This window comes from Diadema antillarum, unplaced genomic scaffold, assembly GCF_040938485.1.
Source record: "Diadema antillarum isolate AM-2024a unplaced genomic scaffold, OU_Dant_1.0 seq00001529_RagTag, whole genome shotgun sequence".
NCBI lineage: Eukaryota > Metazoa > Echinodermata > Echinoidea > Diadematoida > Diadematidae > Diadema > Diadema antillarum.
In genome coordinates, this window is record NW_027272261.1 from 828,648 (window position 1) to 850,718 (window position 22,071).

Consider the following 22,071-nt stretch of genomic DNA (forward strand, 5'->3'; position numbering starts at 1 on the left):
CCGCGTCTAAAGTTTTGAGCATAATGATATCCCACTTACGAGCTTTTAACAGTTCAAATATTTATCATTCACACAGAATTGACATCATGTTACTCATCCATCAAAACAAGTTCGATTGCATTTTTTTTTCTGCATGCTATCCATATCTGTCGACATCAAATGGGTATAAGAGCGTTACTGGGACTTAAATTGTCTTGAACACTGACTTTCAAGAGTCACCTTTTTAAATGCAATGGTTGATGAGTGCGCAAATTGACACGCTGCATGGTCTTACATAGGGTGATGTTCGTTATTCTGAAGGTTCATTAATAAAAAAAAATGAAATAGGGTTGATCTGAATTTATAACGTTATAACTCCAAAGGTTCACTTTCCCGAAGATTCGTTAACCCGAAATGAAATAAGATTCGTTATAATCCGAAAATGAATATAATATGCGTGCTAACAAGCCATCGGAATTTCGAACCTTATTTCTTTTTCGGAATAACGAACCCCCTTTTTCATTTTTTTTCTTCGGATTAACGAAGCTTCGGCATAACGAACCTTATTTCATTTTCGGATTAATGAACCTTCGGAATATAACGAACTGTAACCTTGACACCAATCGTGTGTTTCTGACGAAATAAAGATAAGTAAATAAAAAAAAAACAGCTCCGTAAATGATGTTGAGTATCGTGAATAAATAAAATAAATGAGTGAATCAAAAAATGTCCAGTTCACGTTTGAGTTTTAAGACTTTCATAAACATAGCAATATTCAATTGAAGACAGTTAAGCCATGATGGTGCAATATGTCGCACTGCTTAATAGAAAATGTGATTTCGGATAAAGTCACATCCATGTGCAAACATGAGTTAGTGAAAATGTACTATTATTCCTCGCAGGTGTCCTATTCGCACATAAATCGTCCCTATTTTTTTTTCTTTATCTAACAAAATATAATCCCAGAAGAATTCATTATTTCCTTCGGTGATGACCAGTTGTTGCAGAATTTCAACAATAATTATGTCAATATAGACTTCTTGAATAAAACTGATATTTTTATCGTATAAAACTCTGTGTAGGCCTATAAACCACAGGAGAGAGTAAACTATGAGACGACGTCAAAATAGCCTTGGATACAGGACGTTCTTATGATGTATATCAATGCATACTAAAATCTGTATGTGCATGCATGCTTTGTTCACAGAAGATTGCCTTAATAACAACCACAAAGCTTGCCGAAGGCTTGCCCTATACTAGCAAGTGATTGATGCTATAGTGAATTTCTGCCTGAGAAGCTTAATTGGAAGGAGCAGGTGAATAAGTAGGTTCGTTATGTAGGCTGTTGGATAGGAACATTAATGAACTTCATGAATCTATATAGAAACTGCCTAATTTGTAACTGTTATCGTTAGCCTGAAAATGGATTCTTAATTGCACTTTATCTATTTTTTTTTTGCAACCCGTTTGTAGTAAATCTTTCACGTTTCTCTTTGTTTCGCTTTACACCTCTTGAATAAAGTCAATTTGAACAAAAAGTGATATAGCTAAAACCAAAGAGCAAATAATTAAGAATCGACTGCATGGTTTCTGAGAAGGATAAATTTAAGTATAGACTTTGATAAACACGATAATAGATTTGTTTGTCAGATTTTACCCGCAAGTCAAAGTGACCATGATGCCGGTGGATTGTGTTCTCATAACTTCATGACGTATGAATAACATAATACATAAATGTTACGTATGCATAAAATAAAAATGCTACAATTCACGAAAAAGTGACATCACAAGTGAATATTTTGTAAGGGAAATATCATGCGACTTTACTATAAGTGCTCGAGAGTATTTGCGTTTCCTGATGAGGATAAAGTGCGTAAACGCGTAATTGTATAAAACATTGACGTTTATTTGATATCCTTGTCTAGAGAGTTCCGAGAATTGGGGACTATGAATACATTCTGGGCTGACAATATTCTTGGGAGGGGAAGATGAAATTCATTGAATCGTCTAGTATAGGATAATTGAGAAAGGACTTTTATTTCCATCTATACATTCTACTAAAGACACTGGCGTGGGAGAGAGTTATTAGTAATAATGATACATGTTGGCCTGAAATGATCGCAAGTCTTTTGTTTTGGAAAAATAATTTGGTTTGTATTGCAAATAATGCAAAATGACTTTTTGAAGTAAAAGCAAGATTCTATGTGTGTACAATTGCCCTAAGAATTTCATTCCTCAAGTCCACCTTCGTAAACATTTGGATTGAGAGAATGCAGCAATATTAGGAGAACACATGAAAGTTTGAGTAAAATCGGACAATCCGTTCAAAATTTATGAAATTTTGAAGTTTCAGTTCCACGATCGCTGGATGTGAAGACTATACAGCTTATGCTATCATAATACATGTGTAGAACGATATAAAGAAAATATAAAGCAAATTCAACATATTTTCACTTTTGTCGCATAATAAAAGAGCACATGACTTGCCTCTTTCAGAAGGCAGGGGAAGTAATATTATCTTATTATGTCAGTTACAAGTTGAGGGAATATGTACTTTTTCAAAATATGATTTTTTTGTGGAATTCTCTTTACATTTTCCTTATATCGTTCTACGCATGTGACATCATCAACTGCAGTAGTCTTCTCATCCAGCAGTATAACTGCACAGACACTTTAAAAATTCATAACTTTTGAGCGGATTGCCCAATTTTCCTCAAACTTTCACTGATGTGTTCCACTTATATGTTATACATTATAACAAAACGTTATGTATCTATGAAGGTGGACTTGTCCTTTAAGATATAGAGGCATCAAAGGATGGAATATGAGATTTCAATCTATTACGTATGCCAATGTATAAGTGATATATATATATATATATATATAATCTATGTGTGTGTGTGTGTGTGTGTGTGTGTGTATAAGCATTACAAATACTGAGGATGTGTGACTTCCAAAACAATTTAGTTCAGTTTAGTTCCGTTTTATTTCTGCATTCTTATAAACTTTAAAGCGATAAAGTTTTGGTTGAAATTAAAATAAATGTTGAATTGAACTGTCTTAAGAGACTATTTGAACTCTAAACTTAAGCCTTATAGATGATGGAGGAACGAATATCACAGATCAGTGACACCGAATAGCTGTGTTTTTTATTGTTATTATTATTATTATTATTATTATCATTATTATTATTATTATTATTTGGTGTTTGTATTGGGAATACTTCCCTCATATATATTTATTTTCTTTGTAAACGATAAATAGAACCTATGTACACTTCATGGACAAATTCAGAATGAATGAAAAAACCCCGAATATGATTTCAGTTCAATTTCAGTTTTTATTTTGTTTTTCGACAAGAACATAGACATCAAAAGAATGTACAATAATGACTTTAGCACGTTACGATAATTATATATACATTGTCATAAAACTCATATTGTCATAAAACAATTGTTGCTTAAAAACATGACAGGAACAGCTTCATTACAATCGTCCAATGAGAAAGGGGAGTTTCAATTTCAATTGTGTCCATGTTTCTACCAAAAAGTGATATCCGATCTTCTGAGTGACACTCATGATATTACTACGTAAAATACGTGACAAAGACGCTGCAAAATACGAAAAGATATCATCTCTCTTCGCAGACATTTTGAATTAAAACACATGAAGAGACTTATTTTTGAAATGTTTTATCAAAAGTATATAGGCCCCTATAAAGATATTCTTCTTCTTGAAGTCTCGGATTTTAGATTATTTGGCAATTCTTTATGAATTGATTAAAAAGATTGTGATTTGTAATTTGTAGTGAGGGATTATTATTTGTGATGCATAGGTAGGGCCTATATACGTCTTATTAGAATTGCCTTTCACGTATATCCGTCTTACATTTATCACTCTTTATTTATCACTCTTTCATTACAAAAAAAAAAACCATACTTGATTACGGAATGGTTTCATTGTTCATTTGGTTTGGTTTTAGGAAATAATGCATATCAAAACAGAAATGAATTCCACTTAAAAAGAAAAAAAATAACGTGCTCCATGAACATTGCAGACCAATAATACCTTGTCCTGTTACTGTTCTACTTTTCCGTTAGACTGTCTCATCAAAATTTCTGTGTACAGTTTTTGTAGGCCTAGTATAGGCAAAAATATATATATATAACAAAATGGGACATTACCCTTGCACCACTGATTAGAAAACAAAACGAAAAATAACAAAAAATGCTAAAAAAATAAAGTCAGGCATGTGACGTTGTCCAATTCCTGGACCATAAATAGAGACCGAAAGAGTTTGTGTGGTTGTGATTTTCTAAATTCTTAAAGGCAGAGATGAAACCAGGTCGCTGCTGCTGCTTTTTTTCCCCACTTCCTCTGTAAGTTCGACAAAACTATGATAACGAATCATGACAAACTCTTCTCTTCTTCCCGAAAAAAAAAATGAGCACTAGTATGCTGCAACAAGGGGAAAAAAAAAACACCGTTCACGACATGATAGGTATTCACGACCAAATAATAGTCTCAAGCAGTTTCAGAGAGCAAATCTGTCATATTCCTCTCCAATCATTTTATACAGTCGGAGGAAAAACATTTTATTATAATCATTCACTTTCTCACAGGCCAGTACAAGACTTGTGGAAGAAAGGACGTGGGGAAAAGATCGGGGAAAAAACAAAATCTCTGAAAAAGAGTGAATTTTTGCGTAAATCCGGGACATGTCCCATAATGCATTTCCCCACTCACTTACCGATATTACGGTTTGTGGAAAATGTGAAGCCAGTGGCTAGCCAGGCCGGGTGAATCTCGTATGTGTTGTATGCATGCATCGCATGAGGGACGCTGTGTGCATTGTGCAACGGCTGCATTCATAACCCGCGAGAGATTCGAGCTTCGGGGAATATGCGGGTACGTTTTTGCTGTACAGAGTATAGTAGCAGCGAATGACTGCAATAACGCACCGTACCGGTATACTGCAGTACATCTATACGTGCGTGCGCGGCGTTAGGTTCTGGGGTGTGGTGAATATCATTTCTGTACAGAGGGGATACATGGTCATCGGAATATTATTGAAAATCACGGCGAAAATACCACGATTGGACACTGCTGGACGGTGCTGGAGTCTGAGGATATTCTTTTATAGATGGAACTTCTAATTTTCAAGTCAAGAGGAGTGTAATCGGGATTTACGGGCAGTTTGTGGTGCAGTGATATCGTGGTGGATAGCGGCTGTTGTTGGCTTACCGGACTGTGAACAAACGTTATTTCTGTATATTCCAACATGGGGTGCGCTACCAGCGCAGAAGATAAGGCGGCCGCTGAGCGGTCGAAAATGATTGACAGAAATCTACGGTTAGAGGGGGAAAAAGCAGCGAGAGAAGTCAAATTATTGCTCCTAGGTAGGTATCGATACAAAAATGACTATTGAAGTTCCCAGAATGTACAGCAGTATTGTATGGTTTAATTAGATACATGAAGAGGTCCTGGCGAAAAATGACATTATTATCATCAAGCTCCTCGGCCTCGGCTGCATGGATGGATGGACCCTGCGGCCGCCGTCACACCGTGCACCGACCGGCTAGAAATCAATGTCTCACGTTTATCTTTCTACATGCCAATCACCAGACCCTAGGGGAGTCTAGTCCTGTAATATAAAGCGTTAGACCAAAGAAGACAATGCTCTTTGTCAACTGGAGTTCCATGAATTTATGCAAACACAGTTGTGAAATACTAGCACAGTACAATGTAGCAGTTCATTCCGAAGCGATTGTCTTATCTGTGTTTTCCACCTGCTCAGTTTTTTTCCTTTTTGAGATCTATCTAGTAATCTACCCATGGGCCATGCCAGGCATGTACTGTAGGTCTACTGCAGTACGAATTAGCTTCATTGCTGTTTTTATTTGTTTTGTTACATGTGTAGCTTGACCGAAAGATCGGTCTCTCTTGCTCTACATTGTACCTGGTCGTCGGGCAGGGATACTGTGTATGTTTCACGGAGACTGTGTCTGGCTTCACGGAATTCCCTCGTATTGTAAATACGAAGGAGAGCCGATAAAGTAAAAAACATAAAAGACTCCTCCAGAGAGACAGATTTTTCTGTCTAATGACTAATGACTATGTAGCGTAAGACAAGAAACCTGAGCATCATGATATTCAATTGTCACTGCACACTGGCATAGATCTATGAATTGTTGAACATTTACATTGTACATTGTAGCATTTAATGGATATTATATAACGCCTGTAGAGATCCTTGTCATTTGATTGGTTGTTTGACTTTGATCATTCCGCCCATTTTACTATGATGTCATCATCCGTGCAATTGTGGCTCTATTTACCGTGCAATTTTGGATCCATACGATTTGCTCCATTGCACGCTCGCTGAGAGCCCGGGACACACCGCGTGTTAAACGTTTGCGTTTGCAGTGTGTGTATGCGACAGCGCGCTAGTGTATATAAAAGCGCTCATTGAGCACTATCTCGCGATCTCAGATTCTGTCTTGTTTCTAAATTAATAAAACATCAAATGACAAGGATCTTTTTTTTAGGGCGTTATATAAAACAGATAATAAATGTTTTTCATTCGTGCAATGGACAGAATATTTCATTCGGTGAAAGATGAAATGTTTGATCCATTCAACTCGCCTACACCTCGTTAAATGGACCATTTCATCTTTCACCTCATGAAATATTCTGTCCATTGCACTCATAAACATTCATTATTTGTATATTAGAATTCAGGATGTTTACTGTAGCAATCTTCATTATCAAACCCGTAGTGGACGAGTCCTGAGTATACTCTGGTAGGTGTCTATGGGAAATGTGTGCTATCAGCAAAATCAGCCCTGTCTTCAACGGTTAAATACCACTTGTCAAATTGGTGGCACTTTTAAGCAAGACAAGGTGTATTTATTGATCAATGTTATTGACTATTGATCAATAAGAATTCCTTCTGGCTAACCAGGTTTTAAGATGGACCAAAACCTGACGGTTTTGTTTAATTATGTTTGTGGCCACTAATGGAAGAAAAGTAACCCCAGAATCTAGGTAATTCTGACTCAAAAGTACTATATTACCTGATATGGTGTTGATTGTTGACTGTGCTCTTCGTTGGCGCAGTGCAATGCCTGATGGATCATTGATCGAAAGAAGAGCAATATACAGTAACAATCAAACCACATTGTAGTCTGTTTTACAGTGTATTGATCGTAAGAAGAGCAATATACAGTGACAATCATAACCACATTATACAAGTAGTCTGTTGTAGCGCTGCTTTAACCAAAATAATTACAATGTATGTTGGCCTGACATGAGAGGAATGGGAGTGATCTAGAATCTATACATTTTACAGAGTACATATAGTTACAATGTATACATGTAGGTGACTTAATTGCACATTTTTGTTTTGTTTTGTGTTTTATCGTCTCTTGCATGTACAATTGTACAGGTATACAAGTACAAATAATCATGTGTTTGTCAACATACTTGTATGTTGCTGGCTATAAATAATGGAAGGATGTAGGTATTATACTTGTACTATGTCCAATGTGCTATACGGTAGTAATCAATAAGGACTTCAGTGATAGCAGGAACAAAAGTAAAAATGTACAATTCTATGTTTGAAGTGTATTAAAGCACATACTGTACAACATACTGTACAACATACTGTACAGTGCACAAATGTACAAATTAGCAATGACTGATGAAGATGATACTACAAAGTGTATTTGAATGCTATAAGACGTACATTGATGGAACCTCGTTGAAGTGAATTACATTTTATACAATTTGTAGATGAAATTTATTATGTACTGTGCACATTACATGTAAACAACTTTTGTTAGGATAAAATCAATACTTGACACAGAAACGATGTTGAAATCCTGTTATAAATAATCTCATTTATCAATCGTAAGCGTGATAGCCATAATAATGACAAGGAAAATTAAAGCTTAATATTCTATCAGATGCTGTTCGGTATTGGTAAGCAGCTGATTAGAGACTATTGTAATAGATTATAATCATTAATATCATTCCTAATGATAAGCACAAATGTTAATATTGATTAGTGCCAAATACACTCAAACAACAACAACAAAAAATCATTAATATCATTCTCTGCGAAGTTGATGTATTATGTACTGTGCTGAGACAGCTCAAGACCGGCTTACTTTTCAATTCCAATTTCTCATGTTTTCTTGTCTTTTTGACTCTCAAATTCCATGAAAACTCTCTATGCTTCATTTTGTAAAGCATCTCTAACAGTTGCACAAAGTCTAATTGACAGACAATTAACTGTGAGTGCACTTTACAATAGTGTAGATGTGCATCCTTCCATGGTTATTACATTTTGCACCACTGGTGAACAGTTGTCCACTACTTTGAAAAACTAGAAAAAAAAATGATTAACTTACACATTGTGTATTATTAACTTTAATCTAATACTATAATGTAATATAAACTTAAAGAATTATAAGTGATGGGTTTATACAAAACTGTAGTTACACTAATACATCTGCTGTAGTACAAAACAAAATTTTGAAGTCTATCCTGCAAGTACAATGTAATTTTTCAAAATTGTAATTACATGTATTACTATGATTGTGATACATGCTGATATTTTGAACTGAACTGTAAAGTGTAATTACTGCGTAGAGGGTACAGGTCTAGAATTACAAGTCATATTCAGTAATCAGGGCCTGCAATATGAAGCCATGCTTCTCACTACATTATGTACATGTGTAGTTGTTGCCAAGTTTATTCATCAAGTCAGTACACTGATTATTTCTGTTCCATATGTGCAAGTACATGTACACATGTATGATGTTGTATCTGTTTGTATTGGCCAATGACCAAACATGGATGAATGGGAAAACAGTCAGTTGCTATACACCAGTAGTTGCTTGTTATTTGAAGTCATGCATGATCATACAATGCATTTAATAACTGTCAGCCAATCAGCAGCCAATCAGCTGGAGGAGATCAGTTTAGTATGTGTGGGAATATTACATTTTTAAAATGGCATCTGCCTATACACTTTTACTTGCATTAAAAGTGTTTTTTTTTTTCTGGTGGCTTTTCATTTTGACCTTTTTGGTTTACTTTTTGTATTGTGCTTGCTATTTAGCTTATTATAATATGTATCAAAACACAAATTTGAAATAGATTATAAAAGCCAAAATGTATATTGTAAGATGCTGTACAAGTACAGGTATAAAGGTTGGCAGGTTGTGATAGATCTTTGTTTTAATATTGTTGTACATTGTACATCATGGCTGGAGATTATTGTAGCATACAGTTTGTAGCATACATACATGTACAACTGTACACTGTAACTGTGCAGTGAATGGCTGCCAGTTGGAAAGATCTTGAACTGGAAAAATTTGGCACTTTGCTGCTTGTGATTTTTATCAAATATTTGTCTCAGACCAGGAAATGTAGTTCCTACATATTGTATTTTCTAGAAAAGAACAGGGCATTGTTTTTACTGCATGAAAAGCCATATAAAAACAACATTCTGTAAATAAAAATGCCACTTACAATTGTAATTTGTTAGAGCTTTGGTACAGATTACGGTTTGTGCTTCCAGAAGTGAGGAAGAAAGAACATACACTGTACATTGTACCTTGTACGTGTAGACTACTATCTAGAGTATGAGGTAAAAAATATTGTTGTAATTGGCATGCTCTGTTTAAATAGGCAAAATACAATGTTTGTTTTGAGGAAAACTGCCCTTGATAGATTTCTTTTTTAGTGACAGGAGATGCAAATACCTAGGTATGTTTACAGGCACCATGTGCTTCCACCCATGAATGGAGATCACTGAACTGTGTACACATTAAAGGGATCGTACAGTTCTGGTTGAGACCTAATTTCAGGTTTCTAACATTTTAAGGTGAGATAATGAGAAATGTCATATAAAATATGAAAGAGCATGCAAGTCTATGAGGAATTCAATGTTTATTTGATAAAAATTGGTTTTGAAATAGCTGAGGTATCCAAAAAGAGCGATTCTAATAAAGTGTGGGACCCACACTTTGTAATGATCGCTTTGTTTTACCTTGTTTTTTAATGTTTCAGTTATTCCAAACCCGATTTTCATCAAATAAACGTTGAATTCCTATTAAAATGGTATCCTTTGTACTATATTATAAGTGTTTTCTTGGTATCTTGCACAAATTTAAAAGCCCAATTCTCATCTCAACCAATACTGTACTATCCCTTTAAACATTTGTACATTGTAGGCAACTCTTTATCATGCTCTTGGTACAATCCATTCATAAGCCTATTAAATGCAACAATTATCTCAGGCAGTGCGAGATGTGAACCAAAATAAAATTTATTTCCAGGAATTTAAAGATTCACGCTATATCAAGCACTTGATGTCTGGAAAAGTACCCTGTACAGAAAGTGTCCTGTACTGTACACTGTATGTGCACATACTGGTTGTATGTACTGTACAGTGTAGTTGTACACATGTACACAATGTATGTCCACAACGTGAGTATTGAAACTGCTTCGAACCTTGTATGCTGTCAGGGCCCATTCTGTTCGTTATTATCTATTTGAACTGATGTTTTGAGTACATACCGTGAATTGAGAAACCACTTATTAAGCAATTCTGTGGTTTATACATGGTTTTGATGACCTGAAATTCATAACTTGTGCTCCTGGTAGTTTTTAGTGGGGGCGGCTGTGACTCTCTGATGAACTGTACAGTTTTTAATGATTAAGGTTTTTTTTTTTTTTTTTGATACCCCATGTACGATTCTGTACACTGTACACTGTACTGTATATGCCGAATATTTCGTGAGGTTTTTATTTTTGTGAATTTTGTGAGTGGGATGCTGTTCACAAAATTAGAACAACGCTGCACACTGGTCTGACGGTCCCTCACCAGTTAAAATCACTGTCGGACCAGTAACTTTTTCCGGAATGGACCAGTGAAACATGGAAAAACTGGGTACCTACTGGTCCGACAGATGGGTCGGACCAGTAGAAAAAATGGGTTAGCGTGCAGCCTTGATTAAATGCATGCGAAAATATTAACTCCCAACCTGACATGAATGCAGTGGGTATGCATACATTACTCTGTTCAGTACTGAATTCCATAATTGCGAATTTAACCACTCTTGAAATTGTCAGGAAGTCCCGATTTGCGAAAGATTAGACTCGCTGAATATACAATATGTACAGTATGTCCCAAAAAAAATTACAATGCGGCCTTCCGCAATGATATCTTTAAAAATAGTTAGTGAATCTTAATAAAAATTCAGGGTATGAGACTATAACTCATTGCCCACATCTTACAGAAAACCCCACTCGATTTGCTTCAGTGGTCAAAGAGAAATACGGAATTTTGTAGAGGATGTCGGGAATCTCTTCTGTCCAAGTTCTGTCTATTGTTCACACACAAGATCATCGAAATGCTAAACTCGGAAGAATCCGATTCATGACATGCTTTACAACAATCCACATTTCTCTGTGACCGCTTAACCAAATTGAATGGGGTTTTCTGCAAAATAGAGCTAAGATGTTATACATTAAGACTCTGAAGTAGCACGTACACAGGTTGATCATAATACAGTACCAGTCACCACTAAGTATTACACGTTTACACGTTTCGGGTCCGCTCACCCGTTTCGCGTGAGCGAATCGAGTGGAAGTGAACTTTACACGATTCGCTCGCACAGGCCCGCCCGCAGAGGGAAACGTGTAGCGTTCAGAACGTCACGATTCAGTGCCGATGTCCGAGCGAGGGATACGCGTATTTTTCTTCTACACGTTTCGGGCGTGTTGCATGCGTGTGCACATTGTGCGCGCTGATCGAATCCAGACAGCGCTGTGTTGAGCAGACGACGTTCGAGCATGGATGGATAGCAGCAGCATGCTCCGGCACACCGCAAAGATACTACAATGTAGCTCGTTAGATACTACAATGTAGTTCGTTGCGTTAGATATACCACTAATCAGGGAGGTGGAAAGAGACCATATCGTCCTGCTGCCATGTGCCGGAAAATTCTTCGTGCACAATATACAAAGTTATACACTAGTACAGCATGCACAGCTGCCTAAACAGCACTATCATCGTCGACTCGCGATGGTCGTCAAATTTGTACTCATGGGCGCAGTCAATGGAATCGGGCAAGCAACAATTTCGAAGCCACCTTTTTCCCCACAGCCAACATTTTCCTCGAACATTGAACCCATGAAATCACGCATACGCAAACCTAAAACTAACGCTGGCTGTCTAACGTTAGCGATGTCACGATTTCAACAACTGTCAGACACTTACTCAATTCAGGAAGGTGCAAAAGTCCATTTATATTCCAATACACAACGTGTGTCTCGCCAAATAACTGGTGGTAGTGTGTGGTGAACAAAGCCGAGTACTACTAAGTAGTATTTCGGCAGTAAAAGTAGCAGCAGCAGAAGAAAATGTCTACCACTTGCTGCTCGCATTATTACACTGCCAGCAGGTCAGTGGTAACTAGTAACTTGGCACGCTTCACATGAAAGTTCCCACGATGCCAAGGTGCCAGACTGGGGAATGGGGAGGGGTGGAGAGAGAGAGACCAATCACCAGAAGAAACCGCGCGTACTGGCGCATTCTCGGAGGTCATGAACAGTCTGGGGTCTTGGAGATGAACAGAGAAGGAATGTTTAATTACCGATAGCTCAAGTCGAAGACCCAGGATTACAAACGCTGATTCTTTTTTTCCCTTTCATTTAACATGCCTTCACGTTTAGAAATGGTTGAACTCCTTTAAAAAACTCTCCTGCGATTTTTGTTAATGTAGCCGTTTAAAACGTCAAACTTATCATGAAAGTGTTACTACGTGTAATACAATAGTTAATACTATACCTATTGCTTTAATCATAATTTAATTATCTGTAAAACACAAATTTGACTACCAATGACAATAGAAAATACTTGCATTTGTTTTGTGCGGAGATTTTTTTGTCTTTATCCTGACTAGTTTATATGAAATTTCTAATGTTTTTACGGCAGCGTCAACAGCCTAAAATAAATTACTGAGAGATTTATAAATTATGAAATTTTTGGCAACCATCCATTTGAACTTCAGGCATGAAAAGCTCCTGATATTCAGCAAAAACAACTCAAGAGATCAGAGACAAAGTTCCTTCAAATTTTGAGGAAGTAGCACGCAGATTTGCTGGGCGTGGTAGGGTCCATGCTTTGAGATCGTCACAATCGTGTTGTCACCGGGGAGGTGGAGTGTCTCTCTTCCACCTCCCTGTTGTCACGGAGTATCTGGAAATTCTCACAAACTCCAGGATAACCCCTCCCTGCCAACTCCATGTTGCTCCCAGGGAGGCGGGAAGAGTCTCTTCCCACCTCCCTGTTGCTCCCCAACGTGCATCGTGAATGCATGGCGTCTCTTGTCACCGTCAGTACCCGAGGCTGCTTTGTATTTGTCTTGGAATATTGATTCATTTCTTGTCATGACATGAGTGTAGTAATCTTTTTGCATGGCTATGTAAAAAATTGTGATACAACGTGTACTCAACTCGTCTTTGAGATTTTTTTTCTTTCAGTCCAAAAGGAAGACAAAATAATATCATGACGTTTGCAATTGTTCGAAAGGTCTGCTTTTGATTACTCACAGACTAGTAGTAATCATCCTTGTTTTTCCCGCTCCCAGGCCCTCCAATTTTATTGAGCAATCCACACGCGCGCGCAAATTCCTTTGCCATGTGGTTTTGTCAGCCAGCTGTCGGAATGTGCTTTGAAGTTACATTTCAGTCTGGCCTGGCTGGCATGAATGGGTGTCGAGTTTCAATCAATACCTACTGTTGTTTTATTCTTGTATTTGAACATGTCGTTTCACCTGACAACACACGGAGATCGGGAAGGTGTAGGGCTAGGGAAGAGGTTTTTGTTGTGTGTTGCAACCTAATCCGGGCAATTAACCCCAGGGAGCAATTAACCCCCCCCCCCCCCCCCCCCCGCTAAATACTGGTTAATGGTAAGGTTAGAGTAAAGATTAGGGTTAGGTTTAGGGTGAGGAGTTTGGGTTATGGTTAGGATTAGGGCCAGGGGAAGGGTCCGGGGTAATTGCCCAGGAAGAAAAGAGGGACGCGCTTTTGTTCTTGGTCAAATTGATTTTCCTAGGTGATGCTGTGGAGCTATAAAGGAATAAAAAAAAAGCAATGATGATGTCTGGCGTACTTCCGGGACGTCTTATTTTTCTTGCACTCTGAAATTTCCGAATGTTTGGCGTTATCAATGTCGTTAATTGTTGTATAGTTACCCTCTTTCGCATTATAAACTTAAAGTCCATAGAACGTTCATACGCATTAAGATCACACTCGAAAAGCTATACTGGTGTATAGTTTGAACACAGCAAAATGAAATAACGAATATCCCGCAGATTTTCCAGAATTATGCTTCATGTGGGTCCATTCATATTTTTCTTTTTCTTTTTTTTTCATTTGTCTTCTTGTCGATGTGGGGGGTAGATTCAGGATATACAACTTTTCCTTTATCCCTTTCGGCCCGGTGCGATTACTCCTGGTGCTGACATTCTTTCTGATCGTCTTCGGATTTACTGTTGTTGTAAATAAATGCGCATGAAGCCCCAGCTGTATCGCAAAAAAGAAAAAAAGGCAAGGCAGACATCCGACATTTATACTTTACCATCAAACGCATCTGAATGTTATTGTTATTCATTTCGAAATGTGAAATAGCAAATGTCTGATGTTTATTTCAGCATCTTAATTATTGAGCAGAATGTTACTGCTATTCACTTCCGAACGTTCAAGCAATCATCTGACCTTTATTTTGGCATCTTCCGAAGCCGAATGTTATTGAGCACTATTTACTTTCGAACGTAAAAACGAACATTCGGCATTTATTTCATCATCGTACGGAGCTGAATATCATTGTTATTAGCATTTCCGAACGTCAAAGGGATCATTCGACATTATATTTTAGCATCTTCCGGAGCTGAATGTTATTGCCATTCACTTTCGAACGTATATAAAAGCGAACATCCAGCAATTATTTCATCACCGTACTGAGTTGAATACTATTGTTATTCATTTCCGAACGCCAAAGCAAACATTCAACATTTATTTTAGCATCTTCCGGAGCTGAATGTTATTGCTATTTACTTTCGAACATAAAAGCAAACATCAGACATTTACTAGTATTTTTCACTGGACGGAGTTGAATACTATTGTTATTCATTCCCGAACGTCAAAGCAAACATTAACTTCACCATCAAACGCAGTTAAATGTTACTGTTATTCATTTCGAAATTTAAAAGCAAACATCCGACAGTTATTTAGCATCGCATGGAGCAAAATATAACTGTTATTCATTTCCGAACGTAAAAACAATCTTGTGACATTCTTTCAGCATCTTCTGAAGCCGAATGTTATTGCTATTTACTTTCGAAAGTAAGGCAAACATCCGACATTTTTCTCATCGTTGTACGAAGTTGATTATTATTGTTATTCATTTCCGAACGCCAAAGGGATAATTCGACATTTTACTTTAGCATCTTCCGGAACTGAATATTATTTCTATTTACTTTCGAACGTAAAAGTAAACTTCCGGCATCTATTTTATCACCGTACGGAGTTGAATATCATTATCATTTATATCTGACCGTCAAAGCAAACATTCAACTTTTATTTCAGCATCTTCCGGAGCCGTATTTTATCCTTATTCATTTCCGAACGCAAAATCAAATATCTGACATTGATTTCAGCACCGTACGGAGCTGAATCTTACCATTATTCATTTCCAAAAGTATAAGCAAACATCCGACATTTATTTTTGTATTAATACGGAGTCGAATATTACCATTATTCATTTCCAAAATTAAGAGCAAACATCTAACATTTATTCTAGCAGCTTAAGGAGCCGATAGTTACCGCTGTTCATTTTCAAAACTATAAGGCAAACATCCGGCTTTTTTGGTGGCCCGGCGGGAAATGTCCTGTGATGTGTAAACGATTAAGTGTACACAACGTGATAAGAATGGTGCATGGATCACTAAATAAACCATTTGAATTTGTGTTACGTAATGACGAAAACCGCGTCTCTCGTTAATCGTTTCGTTTCGATTGGTCGAGTCCATCCTTTCGCTGGAAGACATTTTGCAAAATCGTTGGCCCGTTTTATCCTGAAAATGTCAATGACATGTTTCTGAACATAAACATGAAAATATATGTTAAATTCTTGATTGTGAATGAAATATGAACATTATAATTTGATGTTGTTTTGTACGCATTGATGTATCGTTACAAGATTGGTTTTTTTTTCTGATCATGTCCTGACATTAATTCGCTATACACAAGTAGCACATCCTTTATTTTTGCATTTCATGTGTTCCAATTTAGATATCGTACCATTTAATAATCGCATGTGGTGGTTGTAGTATACGTACTGCTCATGCCGGTTATGTAACAACGTCACGAGCATCATTTCTGACAGTCTTCAGTGCTTTATAAAGAGACCACTAGTTTTATCAGGGTCCTCCCTGGTTTTATCATTAAAGAGGAAAACGTGAATGAGCCAAATTAACTCGGTCTTCTAGCTCGTGTTTCGCTCCTCGGCATCAACTATACGAAAATCGGCATGAGGGACAAAAAAAAAACCAAGAAAATATTCTCATTTACTAGTATTGGAAGGCAACAAGGTCGACGATTGGAGTTGGTGATAAAAGACAGCGTACTAGCAGTCGTAAAGGTGTGACTGTCAAAGAAAGACGATCCTTTCAGAAGGACAGCTAATTGAGTGAGCGGCTAGTGTCTGTCCCGCACAATAGCACCCAAGCGGAACAGAGTGGACCCGCCTCTGATCTTGGAGATCAGTGCGAACCGAAGGCACTGGGATTAATTAAACACAGCTTTACACGGAGGTTTGGTATATAATGCTGATGATTTTCCCGCTGAAAAGAAAATGTGTCAGGTGCCAGTTTCTTCACTTTGTCTCCCTCTACAAATTTTCTTTCAAGAAAATGTGTCAGGTCAGGTTGCACTGACAGAGTGTCTTACGTAAGAAATACATTGTACACTTCATTTGTGAATTCGTATAGTCTTGCCTAGATCTAAAAACTGCCCGAGTACTTTCTTCACTTCGTTAACATAATCATGACATCGTATCATTATGATGATTCAAAACCTGATTTTGAATGTCATGATTTTGTATTTCTTTCTGTTGCTTTGAAATACAAACAGCAATTAGTCGATCAATGTTTCTGAGGTCGGGAATTGTAACTAAGACGGCTTAAAAGGGCTTAAACTCCTTGTGCAATTTCATGAAATATTATTCTTGTATACTATCTTTGAATGGGCAGTTGAAATTAAGACATGCTAACACATTACACGTGCCTGCATACATCACATACAAATTGTACACCTATCTGCATACAAACATACATGCATATATCAATGTATATACATGTACTCATTTTTATTGTTTAACGCTAGATAGTAATTATCCTCGTTTCGTCATGAGCATGAAATAGTTCAAAGATACACTGACTCATTTTGCGTCCAGTCATTTTATTTTGGTTTATGCAGAGCTGAATTTCATGCGCCTTCTTGCAGTTAGTGACGTGAGCGTAAGGATTACCAAGGTCAAGCAGATTGCGTACCTTCTGTATGGTGGTTTTTTGATTGGTGATGAGTTTCATATACAGTGTATGTTCCAGAGCGAGTACTTTTCCGAGGAACGGAAAATTTGTATTCCAAAGAAATACATAACTAGGCAAAATACTATTTTGAAAATGAATGCGTTACTTAATACTATAGTACTAAAATATGAAGGTGCTGTTTAAACTTGCCAAGTTTGTTAAAGTAATACTACAGAAGTTAAGCTCACATATTTCATAAAGTTTATACCCTTTTTATCTCAAAAGAAATAAAGTTAAAAGTTAAAAGGATATATGATGCAGAAGTAATCAACTGTTACGGTAATTGTATAAGGGACTGTGATTTTATCGGTGGCGTTTATGATTTCGTAACCTTCCCCATTATTGAAAAAAAAAATCATCATACATTATAAAATGGCGTGACAGTTTTTTTTTTTTTTTTTTGTCGTTGTCAGAATTCCCTACCAATATCACTTGATGCCACGACAGTTTTCAGATTTCACTTCATCATTTGAACTGTTGTACTTGTAGCGCACATTATTTTCTTTGAAAGAGGTGCTTCATAAGAAATCACCTTTGATTTATGATTTTACAAATGTGCAAGAACTTTCATCACTCGCCTATTTTTTTTTCTTTTTATTAGCTTACTGTCATAATATTTTCACGATGGTATTTTTTCTGTCTTTACATAGCAAGATTGTATTTTTTTTTTCATCCAGGGTCAAAGAAAAAAGTGACAGGAAGGAAATGAAAAAGAAAGTATGAAACACCTGCTTAGCAGGCGCTTTTAATAATATAGCACAATAGTGAATGCAATACATCAGAAATTTAGTAGAGTTCTAAATAATTTAATAGTGGGAAAATGAGCAAAGAAAATGGGATTTCATCGAGTTCTAAAATAGAAATTAAGTTAGCATTACAGACTGGACTTGAACAAACTTATTGTCTACAAATTAATTTGGGTGAGTTTCTACACCCAGAGACAGGACGTCAAAGACATGAATTTTGGGAGCACTACACCCGAGTGAACAAACGAAAAGAAAAGAAAAAAAAAATGAAGGTCTCTAGACCACCCTGTCCTGCGCGCGGGCGCACGAGCGAGCGGGCGTCATGTCAGCCACTGCCCTGCGCCTGGCGCCTGCATGCCCGCCTAGCGCCTAGCGCCTAAAGTGTCATTCGACGTCAATACACTTACAGGCCCATCTATGATCTAGGCTACTCGTACTCGCCATCGTCAACGTCATCATATCGGTCACTCGAAATAAATTGCATCACCATCAGAGCTCGTACATCAATACCACCACACTCATTATCATTACTATCATTACAGCCAATCTTATCCACCGCAACTTAAAATCATTCCCATCAGAGTCACTGTCACAAAACACATCAGCAAACGATTCAGATATCGCAGACCCTACGACTAGCTAACGTTAGATCTTACAAAAATGAAATGGAGGTGGAAAACTATGATGGATACACGATCGATAATGGCATTTTACCGCAGAAAAAAATACACAGAACATCTTGCACCGGAAAATAAAATGGAATTGGAAAACCACGATGAGGAAAACCAGGGTGAAAACATGAAGCTTGAAGACGAACGATGAAGACACTTTACGGTAAGAATACTACCGGTACAGCTTTAGAATATAATCAACAACATTGCAACATCGTTCAATCAAACACTCGATCAAAAACTCACCTCCATAATTGTTGCTAACGAGGTAATCACTTAACAAAAAATGAGCAAAACACTCTCAGAAGTACGATTGTACTCTGAAAATAAAGGGATATAATGATACGAAAGCAAAAGAGAGAAAAATGAGAGAAAATGGACTGGAAACCTGAGAATTTACGCCACTCTAAGCTAACGTAATGTGGCGCAGCACAGAAAACCGTGAACTGTATACATATATACACGGCATACGATCGGATTGCCGGTGTACTCGCTACACACATACTGTACTGGTACACCGAGTCGAAGAGCGCGCGCGGACATATCGTGTAAGTACTACACGTTTCGACGATTACACGCTTCGCGCAGGCTTCCGAACTTGCGTGTAATTCGCACGACTACACGTTTCCCCGCGAGCGCACTGACTCGGAACACCTTTTGAAACGTGTGATCGTGCCAAATACACGATACTGGCGTCTGTGTGGGTACACGTTCGAATCGTGTAAACGTGTAATACTTAGTGGTGACTGGTACTGTAGGTGTTATCAATTCGAAAATCTGATTGTAATTTTTGGGGCGACTTACTGCAGTATGTCCCCCAAAAAATTACAATAAGATTTTCGCATTGATAATGCCCAATATGATTAAATTTTTCAAATGCTACTTAGGGTCTTGAAATATAACATTTTAGCTCTATTTTGCAGAAATCCCCATTCGATTTGGTTAAGCGGTCACAGAGAAATGTGGATTGTTGTAAAGCATGTCATGAATCAGATTCTTCCGAGTTTAGCATTTCAATGATCTTGTGTGTGAACAATAGACAGAACTTGGACAGAAGAGATTCCCGACATCCTCTACAAAATTCCGTATTTCTCTTTGACCACTGAAGCAAATTGAATGGGGTTTTCTGTAAGATGTGGGCAATGAGTTATAGTTTCATACCCTGAATTTGTATTTAGATTGATTCACTATTTTTACAGATATCATTGCGGAGGGCCCCGTTGTAATTTTTTTTGGGACATACTGTATGGCATGCATACAAATTGTGCAATGTATGTACAGTGTATGATGCAGTATTCCGCTTCCCTTTTTAATCAGTGTGATGTCTCTATCTCCAGTTGTGGTACATGTAGCTACACTGTACAATAATGATTTTTATCATCATGTGGTACTTTACAAAGTTGAATTACCTTAAGTCAATGACTGTGATCTATTTCTAACAAAGTACAAGTCCCTGTTAATTTTAAAACATCTTGGGGTTATAAGATCTGTTGTATATACATATTGCATGTTGCAGTGAAAGTATGCACAGTACATGTACATTTGTATTTTGTGTACATGTACATTGTACGTGCATGTTTAAACCTGTATATCATCAGGAAACATGGGGGATTGTGGTAGCATCGAATGAGATGCAACTTGTGATTTTAACAATTTTGCAGTTGTAAGTCTGTATGCATGATAATTGTGATTTGTAAAGACTGATCCCCATTCTTTACCTGTTTTTCATTTCTTCTGCAGGTGCTGGTGAATCAGGGAAAAGCACAATTGTAAAACAAATGAAGTAAGTGCTACATGTGTACACGTACATGTTTCAAGGACCTTTAATAGAATGTTGAACAGTTTTATTTTTATTTTGATCCTGTGACAATTTGTTTTAATATTTTACTTGACTGCTCATTTGCTATTCAGTAAGAGTTGCAGTCCTTACATGCATGAAAGCTTTCTTCAAGAAAATGATATTTTTTACAATGGTAGAATATTATTAAACTGCATTGCGAGGTAACATTGGTCTAGAAATTTCAGTGGTATTGTTAAAAAAAAAATACTATTTAAGATTTAAACATATTATTCAGGCTACAGAAGGGGCTGTCAACCTCAGTACTGATATTTTTATTTTCATTCCCTCTAGGGCTTCTAACTCTTTTTTTACATTGAAAAAAAAAAATGAATCTGTAATGCTACATTTACACCATGTTCCCAGCCGCCACGGCAGCCCCGTTTGCTCGAAACATAGTGCACTGTGGGTAGGTGGGGTATTCTCAATTTTTTTTTTCTCCTTGTCTTGTTCTAGTCTTTTTCATTCCAGTCTGCTCTCCAGTGAACATACGTACATTAATTGTACAATTAACATTTGTAGACGCTGTTCTTATGGTGTCTGGCCAGGCTAAACCACACTCTACACTGTTACAAGTGTCCCGCTATGGGCCTCCTCCAAGTTTTGTCGGGGCCTATTACGTGCTGTTACGTTTTGTTGCTTTCATCTCATTTTTACTACAGCTCACTAGGTTTCTCATCAGCACTGTGACTGCTGTGGCATTTTTTTTCTTTTTTGACAGTTTAAAGGGATTGTACAGTTATGGTTGAGACCTAATTTCAGGTTTCTAACATTTTTGTCCCCGCCGAACGAGTTCGAGCAGGGGACTATGAAACGGGCTCCGTACGTGTGTGTGTCCGTGTGTCCGTCCGTCCGTGTGTCCGTCCGTCCGTCCGTCCGTCCGTGTGTCCGTGTGTGCGTCCGTGTGTGATCAAAATCTTCAATTTGCTACTTCTCTGTCATTTATGAGCCAATTTTGATTCTGTTTGCTTTATATGATAGCACTACATGGGAGCTTTGAAACTTCTACACAGAATTTCAGTCGTGACCTTTGACCTTGACCTTTGACCTATAGTACATTTTGCTACAAAATGCTACTCCTTCGCCATTTCTAACCCGATTTCGATTCCGTTTGCTTTATATGATGGCACTAGGTGAGGGCTTCAAAACTTCTACACAGAATTTTG

General features: G+C 37.3%; 1 protein-coding gene across 2 annotated transcripts in view; it reads left to right on the forward strand.

Annotated features, from left to right (window-relative positions):
• Positions 1 to 4,936: 4,936 nt before the first annotated feature.
• Positions 4,937 to 22,071, forward strand: part of LOC139710414 (guanine nucleotide-binding protein G(i) subunit alpha) — a 100,703-nt gene continuing 83,568 nt past the window's right edge. Inside the window, exons 1-2 of one of the 2 annotated variants that reach the window (XM_071622333.1) lie at positions 4,937 to 5,378; positions 20,809 to 20,851. In XM_071622333.1, coding sequence (XP_071478434.1) covers positions 5,261 to 5,378; positions 20,809 to 20,851 — 161 coding nt within the window. In that variant the 5' untranslated portion in view covers positions 4,937 to 5,260. The remainder of the gene's footprint in view (positions 5,379 to 20,808; positions 20,852 to 22,071) is intronic. The other variant, XM_071622331.1, reaches the window with a different exon arrangement.